Source organism: Pelophylax lessonae, assembly GCF_965119305.1.
Source record: "Pelophylax lessonae genome assembly, chromosome: 1".
In the NCBI taxonomy this organism is placed as follows: domain Eukaryota; kingdom Metazoa; phylum Chordata; class Amphibia; order Anura; family Ranidae; genus Pelophylax; species Pelophylax lessonae.
Window position 1 is genome coordinate 92,395,584 of NC_138768.1, and position 14,464 is coordinate 92,410,047.

Below are 14,464 nucleotides of genomic sequence, written 5' to 3' on the forward strand. Positions count from 1 at the left end.
AGCTGTGGTGTTCCCCTCCCCTCCTCCCCTTGTGTCTGTCGCGGCCATATATTATTATGTAGTAGGGTCACCTTTGTGTAATGCAAAGGGGGCACAAAAATGTTTTTAACTGTGTTGATATGTTGTAATTTTGTTATTGCTGGATAAAATTATTTGAGTCAATTTTGTGTATTTTACAACCTGAGTCGTAGTGGCTAGATTGGTGGAGTGTTTTTTATGAATAATTTATGAAAGTGATTTGTATGTTTATAAAACCAATAATAAAACGGCTGCGGCCTTATTTTATTCAAACCCAATGTCGTGTTGTGGTTTATTGTGTGTTATTATTTCCTGTAATGTTATTTTTTGTTGATTATTTTGATAGTTAAGTATGGGGTATGAAATTCCTGCCTGCTGTCCCACGAAAAACGGATGACAAGGGATAAAAATTGGATGACAACGGATGAAAAACGAAGGACAATCGGATGACAATTTATGAAAATCGGATGACAACGGATGAAAAACAGATGACAAAGGAAATGAAAAACTGATGATGACTGAAAAGAAACTGAGTACAAAAAAAGTGACTGAACTGATGAAATGAATGGTCCGTATGTGTGAAGGGGCCTTAGCCCTGGAGTGTGTTATGCCCATCTGTATGATTGTAGTAGGGATAGTAGATTGTAAGTTTCTTCAAGAACAATGACTAATGAAAACCGTTGTGTGTGCTCCTCAATGCTCTGCATAATAAAATTGAGCTACAAATGTATAGAAACAAAGACGATATTTCCCTTAAAGGGTAACTCCACTTTTGTGGGAAAGAAATAGCAAATAAAGAATTAAAGGTGCGTCTTATGGAGCGAAAAAGTATTTTCCGGCGTATAAGACGACCCCCCTAAGTTTCAAGTTAAAACATAGGTTTTGGGCTATACTCGCCGTATAAGACTACCCCCCTTCTGAAGCAAGGCAACACCATTGAAAAACATCAGATTTCTCATAGATCCTTAAGGTACCCCAAGTACTGTAAGACATGTAATCTCTCATAATATCTCCAAGGTACCCTAAGTATAAGTATTACCAGTAGATGTAATCTCAAGAAGCTGGCTGTGTGGGAATCCTGTACCGGTATACCGTATGTACCGTAGCTTTGGCTACATACAGTATACCGCGCTGAGCCAATCACAGTGAGCGATGTATCCTATTATTGAAGGTCAGGTATAATCTATGTGACTCCAATTTTTACACTGTATGGTTTGTCACCTGTTCCTTTACTAAAGCACTAATAATGGAATTGTATATAAGGCAGAAGCAGCATGATTTAGTGACAACTCACAGGAGGACAAGCTAAAAGAATGTTAAAGGATTTTTTCAAATGTTTTTGTTTTTTTCCAAAGGGTGAAAATCTCACAGTGAAATAATTTGGTACTATGGAATTAAAATTTACATTTCAACAGTATTGACTTAAGTAACCTAATACATATATCTTACTGATGCATAAGAACTTCCATTCTGCTTCTAGCTCCCACCTCTATGGGATGGGTGGGGCAAAACACATAGGGGGTGTGGTTTGTGAAGCGTAGGCTGATCCTACTTCTTATTTCTATATTATACTGGATAGCTGGGAGACCAGCATTCTTGCTATTAACATGCCTGTTACATTTAGACGCTGGCACCCCATTTCCTGAGGAGCAAAGGATGAGTTTTCTTGGAGCGACGCTCCAAGCTCTTCACACATATCATTATAAATATAAACCTGTATCATTGAATGGTATATACAGTTGTTTCTGATGCATTAATAAATAACTTTTATCTGAACTAGCAGACAGAAGCTTACATCTCATTTAGCTCATATAACAAACAGTAACACATACGAGGCTTGTTCTTCACCTAAACTTTTAGAATTAAGAAATATACATGTTACAGTTCCTAGAAGCCCCTGTGACTGCAAATAGGACAAAGTGATCACTGAATCATAACTATGGGGCTTATTGATGATAGAGAGCAGATATCAGTGCGTAGTAAAATTTCCACAACCAGGTCCCAGAAAGTGAGAAAATCTATGCTCAGTCAGATAATCTGACATACTCACTATATAGTAAACTGACCAAGTAGTTTTGGCTGGAGTTGAGTTTTAGCTGTAATTATTTTCTAGGTAATATTAGGGAATATATTTTTTAGCATGTAAGCAGCATATGCATTAAAGTATGCATATATTATTATTGGAAACCACAAACATTCAAGAATGTGGGATAGGTTGAAGTTGAAGCCCAACTTTGGTTCATCCTGAAGACGGTTCAGGTCGGCTGCATAGACCTCTAGAGAGGGGCTGCATCTCTGCAGAGGGAAAGGAAGAGAAATCAGTATATAAATTGGACAATATACAACAGCATCAACCTCATTTACTGTATATTCCCCACTTATCCCAATGAAGATTGTGGGGGAACAAGATGGGCAGGCCAATTAAGATCTTTCTTTGCCTGTTCATTTGCTCAGGTGCCCTCTGTGAGATATCCTCAATATAGGCTTATTATTAATAAAGCCTATATTGAGGATAATGCGCTAGGCCGGTGCGCCCTTTTGTTATTTGTTTGCAGTACTTGTTGGACTACCCCGGTCCTACAGGGCAGCAAGGCCATAGCCATTTGAGATGCCAAATGTGAGTCCCGTGGAAAGAGTGGTCGAGGAGCTTGGATTCTGAGCGCAGGAGCAAGGTGTTATATAACACTATTTTGTTTTGAAGCCCTCTGTGAGATAACATGACAAACCACAACAGGCAATTATTAAAACCGCATTCACACTGCAGCAGCACGACTTCTGCACGACTTTGGGGGCGACCTGTGAAGTCCCGTGCACCGCGACTTCATATCAATGTCTATGCAAGTCGCTCCGAGGTCGCCCCGAAGTAGTACAGGACCCTTTTTCTAAGTCGGAGCGACTTGTGTCGCTCCTATTAGAACGGGTCCTGTAGCACTGCATGGACCGCGAGGGACTGCGACTTGTCAGGCTGACAAGTCGCCTGACAAGTCGCGGTAGTGTGAATGGAGCCGAACAGTTTTTCTTGGATTTGTAATACCTGAAAAAATGTCAGGTTTCAGCCTAGTGTTTTGGTTATTCAAGTGCAGCTCGATTCCCCAACACTCCACCTCAGTTCAGTAAGAGGGCTGTAAACGTAAAGTTGGCTTTCCACAATTAAGGCAGGCCATAAATTATGCGATTTTCTTCAGGAAAGAAAATCACTCAATTCCCCCATCAACATAGTCAGTGTCCCTTCCGTGGCCACTAGCAATAATCACATGCTAAAAATCCGACATGCTAGTTGTACTCAAGTTGATCGATGGATGGACTTGGGTACAATCAGCCTCTCCAAAGATCGACTGAATCTCAGACAGTTCAGCAGGGACTGGCCAAGATTTGATCCATCTATGCTGGCTTTAGTCTTCTAGAACAGTTGAGGCCCAGGTAGATGGGCTATTGTTCACACCAGACCTGCTTCTCTCCCCATACAAGTCTACAGGAATACAAAAGCAGGTCAAATGTAGGTCAGAAGGAGATCAGTTGAAAGTCGAAAGCAGAAAAACAAACAAAAAGGCGCCTCTAAAGCTCCGTACACACGTACCGAATGTCAGCCGAACGATCGGCCGTCTTTTGTCCGGTGCTGTCCTGTCGGCTGAAAACTGCAAAAGACTGCACATGAATTTTGTCGGCCAACAACAGCCAACTTCAGAAGTGATGTCATGTGATGGTTAACTTTCTGTGTGTTTTTTCTTTTCTGAGCATGCCCAGTCTTGCTAAACGGCTGTTTGTCGGCCAAATTCTGTACTGACTGGCGAACAATCGGCCGTTCTGGTGTCGGCCAACAAAAATTTTAATGCCTGCACACCCGATTCTGTTCGGCTGAAAAGTCGCTGTCGGTTGTCGGAAGCATCATACTAACAAGCCGACAATCGGCCGATCGTTCGGCGGCCGAATATTTACGGCCAACAATCGCTACGTGTGTACGGGGCTTTAGTGTAGACTGTAAGATTATTTTTTTTTACAATAAATGTAAGACTCACATGAAAGTTGATGAGAAGAACCATTCCCAATAGTATGTCTGCAGCCAGGAAGGCAAGGGCTTTCATAATTCCTTTAATAAAGTCCACTTTATGCTACTATTGTGTCTGGTGTGAGTCTGGATTCAGTTCAGGGCAGGTCATTATTGGGAATGGCAGGAGGACCCAACATCTCAGCACCTCCCTAGCGACCCATAACAGGTTGAAACCAGAAGGTCCTAATAACAGCAATGTTATTTACATTTTCATAAAGAGTGAAGCATTGTGATCCACTGGAGCGAACACTTAGCTTGAAAAAGGAGCGTGCATTATTTCCTTTCATCCACTGCGCATGCTCCGAAACCTGTCGTGGACCTGTGACGTCAGAGTAGCGACACTGCCTTCCATCGTGGGCCTCAGCCCTCGCTCCCAGCTGGGGGTTTCATCTCACTCCATTTCCAGCTGGATTCAGTGGGACCCGAGAGGGTGACGCAATACAGCACCAGCACAGGCACTACTGCCCCTATTCCTCCAAACGTCTATTTGGCCATCACATCACCTCATATGCTTCTTCTCATGAACTTTCATGTGAGTCTTACATTGATTGTAATACATTTTAATCTTACAGTCTACACTCAGAGGCACCTTTTTGTTTTGTTTTCTTCACGTGTTTGGGGATGCAGCTTCTACTCCCCCCCCCCCCCTTTCTGAAGGGCAGCCCTGCACAGTGGACTAGCATCTTCCTTCATATGGACATTTATATGGACTTTTCCCTTGCATAAACAGTGCAGTTTCATGTATAGATGTATAGACAGGGCTTTTTTTCAGCAGGAACGTGGGGGAACGCAGTTCCGGCACCTCCAGCACTGAATGTATGTAATAGCAAGGGGTGTGTTGGAGGGTATCTTGATGCTGGCTGCTTGGGGATCTATTGTCACTGGTAGGGATCTATTATAGTGTGAGGGTCTATTGTTGTTGGTAGGGATCTCCTGTTGAGGTAGAGGTCTATTGTTGGCTGATATATTGATACTGGTTTCTGGGAGAGCTTTTGTTGCTGGGTGAGGAATTTTGTGGGTGCGTTGGAGGTGGGTAGGGGGTGGAACCAAGGGACAGTGCTCAGAGGTGGGTAGTGGGTGGAGAATAGGTGTGACTCAGAAGGGGGGAGTTCCTGCACCTATTCTCCGAGAAAAAAAGCCCTGTGTATAGATGTCCATGTACTAGTGCCTAACTATTCATGTCTACAGAAAGTAAAAAGCACCTGTTCATTAATTCGGAATGATCTCAGAGGCATCCCAAGCTGATGTCAAAAGTACACTCATTGTGGCAGAAGCTGGTTGACACTGGCCTTTAATCTGGTTCTGGCACTGTCCAGGATAAGGCATTCGGGTACACCGACATGGAGTTTTTTGCAGATAAAAAAATGTGCATTTATTATTTATTTCTTTCTTTATTTATTTATTTTTGAGCCTGTAAAGCATTGCACCAGCGATCAGCAGATCGCTTGTGCTATGCAGGTCTTCTACAGATCTGTCAGTGTATCTGTGTGCCCATACATCCCGTACGGCCAGGAAGAATCAATCAACTACCACAGTGCTCCACAATGCCATTGTAGTTCATTGATAACTACAAGCCGACATCCACATAAGACTTGTAATTCATTAATTTCCCACATGGCCATGGTGATTTAAAAAACTGACAGCTAGTATGGGGAACTTCTCCCTGTACTGCTGTCACAGGGAGGGGCGATCGGGCAACACCTGCAGCACTGGGAACATGTTACTTGTTCTACCCTAAAAATGGGTGGAACATCTAACATGTTCCCAAAGGTGAACTTATCTTTTAAACGAGTATTCACTGACAGAACGCAATTACTTCCAAGCAGCGAAGAGCAATGCTTATATGCAAAGCATAGTATTGGCAGCCACTAAATCAAAGTTCATTATCTGTATTTTGACAATAAAATGCAATTTCCGATTTGTTGGCAAGAGGAACCCCACACCAGGCCGGGTTCACACTAGCTGCGGGCGCGGCTCACAACAGGGGGTCCGGTGCGTCCCTGATTTCCGCTTCAGGTGCGAATCAGGTCCGAATTTTTGCCTGAATTTCAACCTGCAACAGAGCCAAAGACGCACAGGACCCATTTTCAGTATGGACCACGGCCACCCCAGAGCTGTGTACACCAGCTCCATTGAGAGTCGGTCACAGTCTCCTGTCATGCGAATTGAATGTGGGGAAACCCAGCCTAAAGGCAAATCCACTGTGCACTACAAGTGCATTTGGAAGTGCAGTCGCTGTAGATCTGAGAGGGACATACAGTTCACGAACTTAATTCGTGAACTGACTCTGGTCGCGAACCGAATTGGTTGTGAACCGAGGCACATTTTCCCATAGGGTTCAATGTAAATCCGGTTAATCCGTTCTGACCTTTTTTTTTTTTTTTTGGTTTTTGAAGCACAAAAATATGAAACAAATTACAATACACATTAGTACAGTATAGTAATGTATAAATAGAGAACACTAACCTTGCTTGAGATGACTTCTGGCATGGAGGAAGGCAGGTGGGAGGCTGTGAAATACAATACAGTAAGTACAGTATTGTACAGTACAGTACAGTAGTACAGTACAGTACTGTATGTGCTAAAAAGCACACCAAAAAGCAAAAAGTGTCTTCACAGTACTAACAGTACTTCTTTCTGTGTCTCTTCTTCTCTCCACGATCTTCCTACAAGAAGTAACGACCATGTGACAGCCTGGAAATAGCATTAAAATGGCCACGGCTCCTGTTCGTGAACCGAAGCGGAGTTCGTGAACCGGAGCATATTTTTATGAACTTTTCTGTTCGCGAACCGAGTTCTTCGTGAACAGAAGCGTTCGTGAACCGAGGTATCACTGTACAAGGAAAAGAAAAAACAGCATTTGGGCTTGCACATGATTGGATGATAGAAATCAGCAGAACTTCCCCTCATTTCAGATCTTCCCCTCAGATCTATAGTGATTGCACTTCCAAGTGCACTTGTAGTGCACAGTGGATTAGCCTTTAGTAAATAAACCCCTATGTTTCTGTATTCTGAATTGATAGCAAAATGAGATCCCCCGTAGAAGTTCTATCACCTTAGATATTAGGCTTTCCTCTGCCTTGTGGTGCTTGCTTCACTTGTGCCATTTTCTTCAGATTTCCTAAAATAAATGAACATTAAGTACAAATATTAGGTAATATACATTTCACAACAAGACTATTAAGCAATGAAGAAACATGGGCGAGTTCTTACAGGTTTGTCATTTGTTCATCTTCACTTTTAACATCTGTAGAAGAGAATTAAAATATCATTATAAGCAAAGCATAGATAATGCTTGTATAACTCACTGTAATCTCAAATATAAAGGGCAACATAACATGCAGTTTTTTTTTTTTTTTCTTAACACAAAACAAGTATGAAAGAGACCACTGTTCCCCATGCTTGTCTGTAAGGCCCCTTTCACACATGCGGACCATTCAGATCTGCCTGTCAGTTTTTCAGGTGGATCTGATCGGATCCTCCATGCATCTCTATGTGGCAGTGGATGTCAGCGGAGACATGTCTGCTGACATCCGATCCGATCCTGTCCGTCAAATCTGGACGGATGGAAACCCTATTTTCCATCCTTCTGGCGGATCGGATGAGAACGTTCTCATCCGATTCCCCCATAGGGGACAGCGGGGATCTGACACCTCCGTCTCTGCACACAGAGCGGAGATGAAGCTGTCATCCGCCTGCTCAGCGGGGATCGGCGGATCGATCCCCCGCTGAGCAGAACGGCTCAGTCGACGGAATGGAGCCGTGTGAAAGGGGCCTTAAAGTGACCCTTACCTATTTCTATCGCCACCCTAATGCATATCTGGAAGGAGAATACATGCTGTGCAAAATACGACCCACTTTTCACCTGTGTGATTTAACGCCTGTTTCCTAATGCACTTTAATACATGATAAAAGGGTTCCCATTCTTTTCCATGGGGTGCTCCACACCGTGCACTTTCCTGTACACTGGTGCTAGGGGGCAAGAGTGCAATGCTAGGGGGCAAATCCTTCTGGTCCAGAACTGGTTAAATTACACACAGGTGGACTCAGAGTAAAGGGGCTGAATACAAATGCACGCCACACTTTTCAGATATTTATTTGTAAAAAAATTTGAAAACCATTTATCATTTTCCTTTCGCTTCACAATTATGTGCCACTTTGTGTTCATCCATCACATAAAATCCCAATAGAATGCATTAATGTTTTTGGTTGTAACATGAAAAAATGTGGAAAATTTTAAGGGGTATGAATACTTTTTCAAGGCGCTGTATGAATTCAGTTGTTTGTGTTGTGTACCAAGAGCCCCGGGTCTCGTACTTACAATCTGGACCTGGGATTCCCAGTTCCCAGTCACCTAATCACTGCGATAGCCTCTGATTGGCTATCACACTGATCAGTCACTGTGCAGCCCACCCATGTGTTTTCTTTATCTTCTGAATGGAGAGAAAGATACATTATATCTTTTTCTTCTTGCTGGAGAGAAAGATGTAAACAAACAAAAATGTGTAAGAAAAAAATAATTAAGAAAAAAAATTGCTAAATAATGTTTGATCTAGGTAAGTGTCAGGGCTAGTGTCAGGGTAAAAGGTCAGGGTCAGCATATTTTAGGTAGAATTTTAGAAAAACTGCATTTCTAAAATTAGTATCTGTTATTGTCAGAGTGCAAAAGCAAAATGTGCACTATTGTTTCTGGGCCCTACAACGTGTACATACAACAAATGATATACACATATGTGATATCACTGCGATTGTAAGGAGCAGGAAAATTTCTCTTGGGTTGTTCTTTGGCAGTAGTAACTTTGAGCCAGCTTTCCTGTAATAATAAGAAAAAATTTAGAAAATATTTGTTACCGTTTACCACTAAATGAAAGCCCAACTTGTCCTGGGGAAAAACAAGATATAATTCACCTGGATACAACTAGTAGTTGCAATCATATGTACAGTTTTACTAACACACATAGGCATGTGCACAGGGTGTCCCGGGTGTGCCTCGGCATATCTAAATCACCCCTTGCAGTGACGTTTTCCCCTGCTTCCTGGTGCCCCCTGTCTCCCCCCTGCAGTACTTACCACCCCAGCTTACCTCCTCTCCCTCCAGCTGCTGCAGGGGGTATTTCAGGATGGAGAGCGAAGGAAGGAGCTGGGAAATATGTAATGAATGAACACATAGAGTGATCTGTACCGGTCCCTCCTGTGTTTTTTCTTAACTGAAACATAGTAAACTGTTTACTATGCTTCAGTTTGTAAATGAACAAGAAGCCGCTCAGCACAGAGCACTTCCCATTAGTTCACTGTCCAGTGCAGCTGATGCTGCAGAGAAAGGGACTGGGGAAGCTCTGTCCTCAGTCCCTTTCTCTGTCTCAAAAGTGAGACAACAGGGGTCTGTTTAGACTCTTGATATTTCACCAAAGCCCCTGAATAGGGCTCCTAAAAAAAAGTGTAAAAAAAATAAAATTTAAAAAATAATAATATGAAATAATAATATTGTAAAAAAATAATAAAAATAAAAACTACTGACGCCAATCTCTGCTCTACTGACACCATACACTGCTATGCTGATATACACGCATGTGTGTTTGTGCTCTGGAGTGCACACTCTAATGCAATAGGCTGCTCGCACCAATGCTAACACATGACAAAGTTGCAAAATTAGGTCTGGGCAGGAAGGTTTCTTTTGCCCTCCTTCATGAAGGGGTTAATGCTTAGGATCCCTTTAAAACAATATATCCTGAAAGATGCTACTTCATCATTATACTAAAAATAAGGAAACATTTACAGCACAAAGCTGAGAATCTCTTACCCTCTTCCCTGTGTTTCTTCTTGCTTAGCAATTCATAGCCTAAAATAAGGCCTACTAAAACGGCAACTTCCGCTACGATAGCAAGAAAGACCTTAAACGGCACCATTAAATTGAGCACACTGATGTCAACTTGTCCTTCACTTTCTCCAGTCTTAAAAACTGCCTTGCACACATAAGCGCCACTATCGCCTTCAGTCAGGCCTGATATGTGCAGCTTTGTCTCATTGGCTGTTTTGTTGTCTTGTTTGAACCTTGAGGATTCTGAAGAAATAGTTAAAAGTACCTAAAAAAATGCAAAAAAAAAAATTGTAATAAAATACATATACCGGTACTGTATATTAAAGTGGAAATAAACTTAAAAAGCAAATTTTTGCAATATTATTGGGAACATTTAGGGATTATCATTCTGCCTGGATTTCTGAAAGAATCAAAATGTATTTTTGCATTTGGAACAGATACAACAAAACACTTTCTATGGTTTTTTAACAGAACACAGTGGAGCTCACCTATAGCGTTACATACATTTTAAAGTAATTGCTACTTCTAACTATTCTTAAAAACATTTCCCCCCTCTTCCTCTTATATATCTCATGCATAGACTGTATAAAAAAAGAAATATCAGTAAACGTAACTTTTTAATAAGGTTCGGTTACGTGATTCAGCAGTTCTAACTCTCCTAGGTAAGGGAGCGCTCCACAAAGGCTGAGAATTCCCCGAGCAGTGACGCCACCTATAGGCTCCCATGGCCCATCCTTCCTCTTGCCTGCAGATGCTGCTCACTGTCACAGAGGCAGGGCCGCTGATAGGGGGGACCACCAGCCCTCTTGTAGGGGGCCCGAACACACAGGGGGCCCACACAGAGAGGGGGATTAGTGATGGACAACAATTACAGAAATCTTCCTCCAGCACCTGAATCTGATCTGTCCTTCTCCCTGCTATCAGCTTTTATCTGTTGAGAAATAGACAGTCTTCCCTCACTAATCCCCCTCCCGTGTGTGGGCCCCCCTCCCAGCACTTATATCTGCTCAGGAGTTTATTTGTAAATTGTAACTTTGTTTCTCTCTCTCTGTCTCTCTGATCACTGAGCTCCAACTTGCCCAGCCTGTATATTTTTCTCATCTCATCTTCTTTTTTATTTAACATAGTTTTTTTTTTAGATTTAGTAGGAATTATGCAAGTTATGTTTTTTTTGTGTCTGATAATAGTGATTTTTTGTAATTTTAGCTAAATATATCTTTAATATTTTCTTGGGGGGGGGCCCTGCCAGGTAGTCTGTACGGGGCCCCGCAATTTCTAACAGCAGCCCTGCACAGAGGAGCCAGAGCTGCAGGATCACTTCACTGGACCAAGGTGGATTAAAAATAGGTAAGAGCAGAGATCCTTTTTTATACAGAGTATGCAGGATAAGTTGGAGGAGGAGGAGCAAGGGAATGTTTTAAAGAATAGTTAATATATGCCTTAACTTCCACTTTACCTTAAAAAGGCCACATAATAATTCATAGACCTTGCGAGCACACCGAAGGGGCTTACACAGAGAGGGGGATTCGTGATGAACGACATTTACAGAAACCTTCCTCCAGCAGCTGAAAGCTGATCTCTCCCCCTCTGCCTGCTGCCAGCTTTCATCTGCTGAGAAAGAGACAGTTGTCTCTCACTAATCCCAAACCCTGTGTGCCCCCCCCCCCTCCCAGCCATGGCTCCAATGTTAGCTCTGCTCTGGAGTTTGTTATCTCTGTAACTTTGTTTCTCTCCCTGCAGCTTTTCTTATACTCCTTGTCCCAGCCTGTATATTTTTTTAATCTTTCTCTGCTTTGCTCTGTCTTCTTGACTGTCAAAGCTGATTAGCTGCATTTCCATGGGGTGAAGAATTTACTCATACATCGGTTCCATAGCTGGCTGTGATCTTGCCCCAGTGCAGTTCAGTGTGCTTCATGTAGCTGGACTTCACACTCCTCTCCCCCAGACTGCTTCCTGATCTATGCAACTTTTCTCCTTCTCCCCTTCACTGTCGGTTCCCTCTGCATCCATGTATCAACTCCTTCTGTTTAACCATTTACTAACTGATCTGGCAATAGTAAACTCCATTCTTTATCTTGTATCTACAGGTAAGCCTATAATAGGACTTACCGTAGGTACAGTGAATATCTCCTAAATGTAGCAGCTGATGATAGCACCAGCGAATGCGCACTACGCTCTCAATTGATGACATACCATCCAATGAGAGAGCTGTGCTGTGACCATGACACAGGTGTGCTATGGTTGCCATCTCATCCCTTTAAACCAGGACACATATAATTTACACAGGTTCTGGGGCTAATATAATGCACATAAGGCATTAAGGCATTAAGTGAGTTTAATTACCACCTTAATCAGTCACAGAACCTGTGTAATCAAGGTGTGTCCTGGTTTAAAGGGATTGAAGGGATGAGGTGGTAACCCTACCGCGTGCATGCGTGTGAGTTACATCATCGCAGTTTGGCCAAATGACTGGAGCCCAAGAAAGCAAAGAGAAGACCAGATGAAGATATAATTCCTCTTAGTAGACAGCACACCGCTGGAGAGATCTGTTTTTTTAGGTTAGAAAAATAAAATGAAGGGCTCATTCCCACAGGTACTCTGGCTGTGTGAAGGAGGGGTTTGGGCTGGAGCCATCTGTCATTCTTTGGGGTTGCATTGCTTGTATGAACACAGCCGCAGGCCCTAATTGGACAGGTGTGCAGGCGAGTGGCCCCCAAATGCACACTGTCTGTGTTCGGTCTGTACACCTGCATCCCCACGCCTGTCAAATTAGGACCTGCAGCTGTGTTCGTATAGCTCCAGGTGGCTCAAGCCGCATAAATGAACCACTGATTCACACTGTACAGACCACAGCACCCATGTTCATGAGCCCCAACACCTCCCCCACACACAGAGATGTATTTATCAACTCAGTTTCATCTTTTAGATTTAGCAGGAATTCTGTGATGATTTTATTGTATTTTTATCGAAATATAGCTTTAATATTTTCTTGGGGGGGGGGGGGGGCTGTCAGGTAGTCTGTACGGCCTTGTGTGGGATACTCCAGTACCTTTAGCAGCAACTTGAGAACACTAATCTTCCTCTTATCATTCTGAGCAGAGTCCTTGCACAAGAAAATAGTGGACTGAGCTATACAAGGACACCAAGCACAATGCCCCCTTTGGGCAATGCTGACTCTAATATCCAAAGGATAGCAGCAGCAAAGGGATCTATCACTCCAGTCTGTACTCACTGATGGATACCTAATGGTACTACTTGGATAACTGGACGCCTCCGTTCTAATATCTTCTAGACACCTCTCCATCGACATCTGAAACAGGCGGGGCTACCCCTGCACAGAAAAACACCTTAAACACGGGAACACAACTTATCCCTCAAATGTTCAGATATATATAAAACAATACTGGGCATGTGGACAATGTAGATAATGCTGATATTAGCAATCTGCTGTAAAGGTTCATGAGATCTCACTTTGCTAAATCTACTTTTATCAGAGGCACTTCTCAGCTACTGTAGCTACCAGTGGCGGCCGGTGCATAGGGGGCGCCAGGGCGCCGCCCCCCCTGAAAAAAGGAAGAAAAAAAAAAAAGATAAAAAAAAAAAAAAAGATTGCAAAACGAGCAATAAAGTTTGAAAAAAAAAAAAATTGCGTTCGCCGCCGCCGCCGCCAGCCGATGTGGAGGGGGTGGGGGGGTGGGGTTACCACCCAGAAGAGGCGCCAATTGGCTGCCTTCTGGGGGGGCGTGGGGGGCGTAACCTGGGCGCAAGGCAGATTCCTTGGAAACCCCCACTTCGTGGATTCCTGGCTGTGATTGGTCCAGCCTCCAGCCTGGACCAATCACAGCATCCAGGACATCCAACGCTGACCCCGCTGACGTCACTCGCAGCAGTGGACCGGACCGCGGGCGATGGAGTCGGGTGGACACCGGACGGGAGTGACGGCGGCACCGGAGAGGAGACCAGACCACCGGAGGTCATCTGCTGGAAGAAGACATCACCACCGGTGAGTCCTCGTGGTCCTCCTGTCCTGTCAGTCCTCCATGACCATCCATCCAGCTTTTCCACCGCCATCCCCCTATGCTCTGCCTCATCCCATGAGTCATGGGATGAGGCAGAGCAGAGGGGGATGGCGGTGGAAAGGCTGGATGGATGGATGGTCATGGGATGAGGCAGAGCAGAGGGGGATGGCGGTGGAAAGGCTGGATGGATGGTCATCATGGGCCATGACCATCCATCCATCCATCCATCCAGCCTTTCCACCGCCATCCCCCTCTGCTCTGCCTCATCCCATGACCATCCATCCATCCAGCCTTTCCACCGCCATCCCCCTCTGCTCTGCCTCATCCCATGACCATCCCTCCCACCGCCATCCCTTTGCCTGATCCCATCTCTCCCACCACCATCCCTCTGCCTGATCCCATCTCTCCCACTGCCATACCTCTGCAGGGGGCATGTACGCTGGTCACTACATTGAAAGGGGGCATGTACGCTGGTCACTACATTGAAAGGGGGCATGTACGCTGGTCACTACATTGAAAGGGGGCATGTACGCTGGTCACTACATTGAAAGGGGGCATGTA

At 43.8% G+C, this 14,464-nt stretch overlaps 1 protein-coding gene across 1 annotated transcript in view; it reads right to left on the reverse strand.

Moving 5' to 3' along the window:
- Window positions 1–2,176: 2,176 nt before the first annotated feature.
- EMB (embigin) overlaps window positions 2,177–14,464 on the reverse strand; it is an 80,904-nt gene continuing 68,616 nt past the window's right edge. Inside the window, exons 6-9 of the mRNA XM_082246042.1 lie at window positions 9,867–10,149; window positions 7,280–7,313; window positions 7,122–7,187; window positions 2,177–2,313 (exon numbers count right to left, since the gene is read on the reverse strand). Of these exons, the coding sequence (XP_082102168.1) occupies window positions 7,130–7,187; window positions 7,280–7,313; window positions 9,867–10,149 (375 nt within the window). The 3' untranslated portion in view covers window positions 2,177–2,313; window positions 7,122–7,129. The remainder of the gene's footprint in view (window positions 2,314–7,121; window positions 7,188–7,279; window positions 7,314–9,866; window positions 10,150–14,464) is intronic.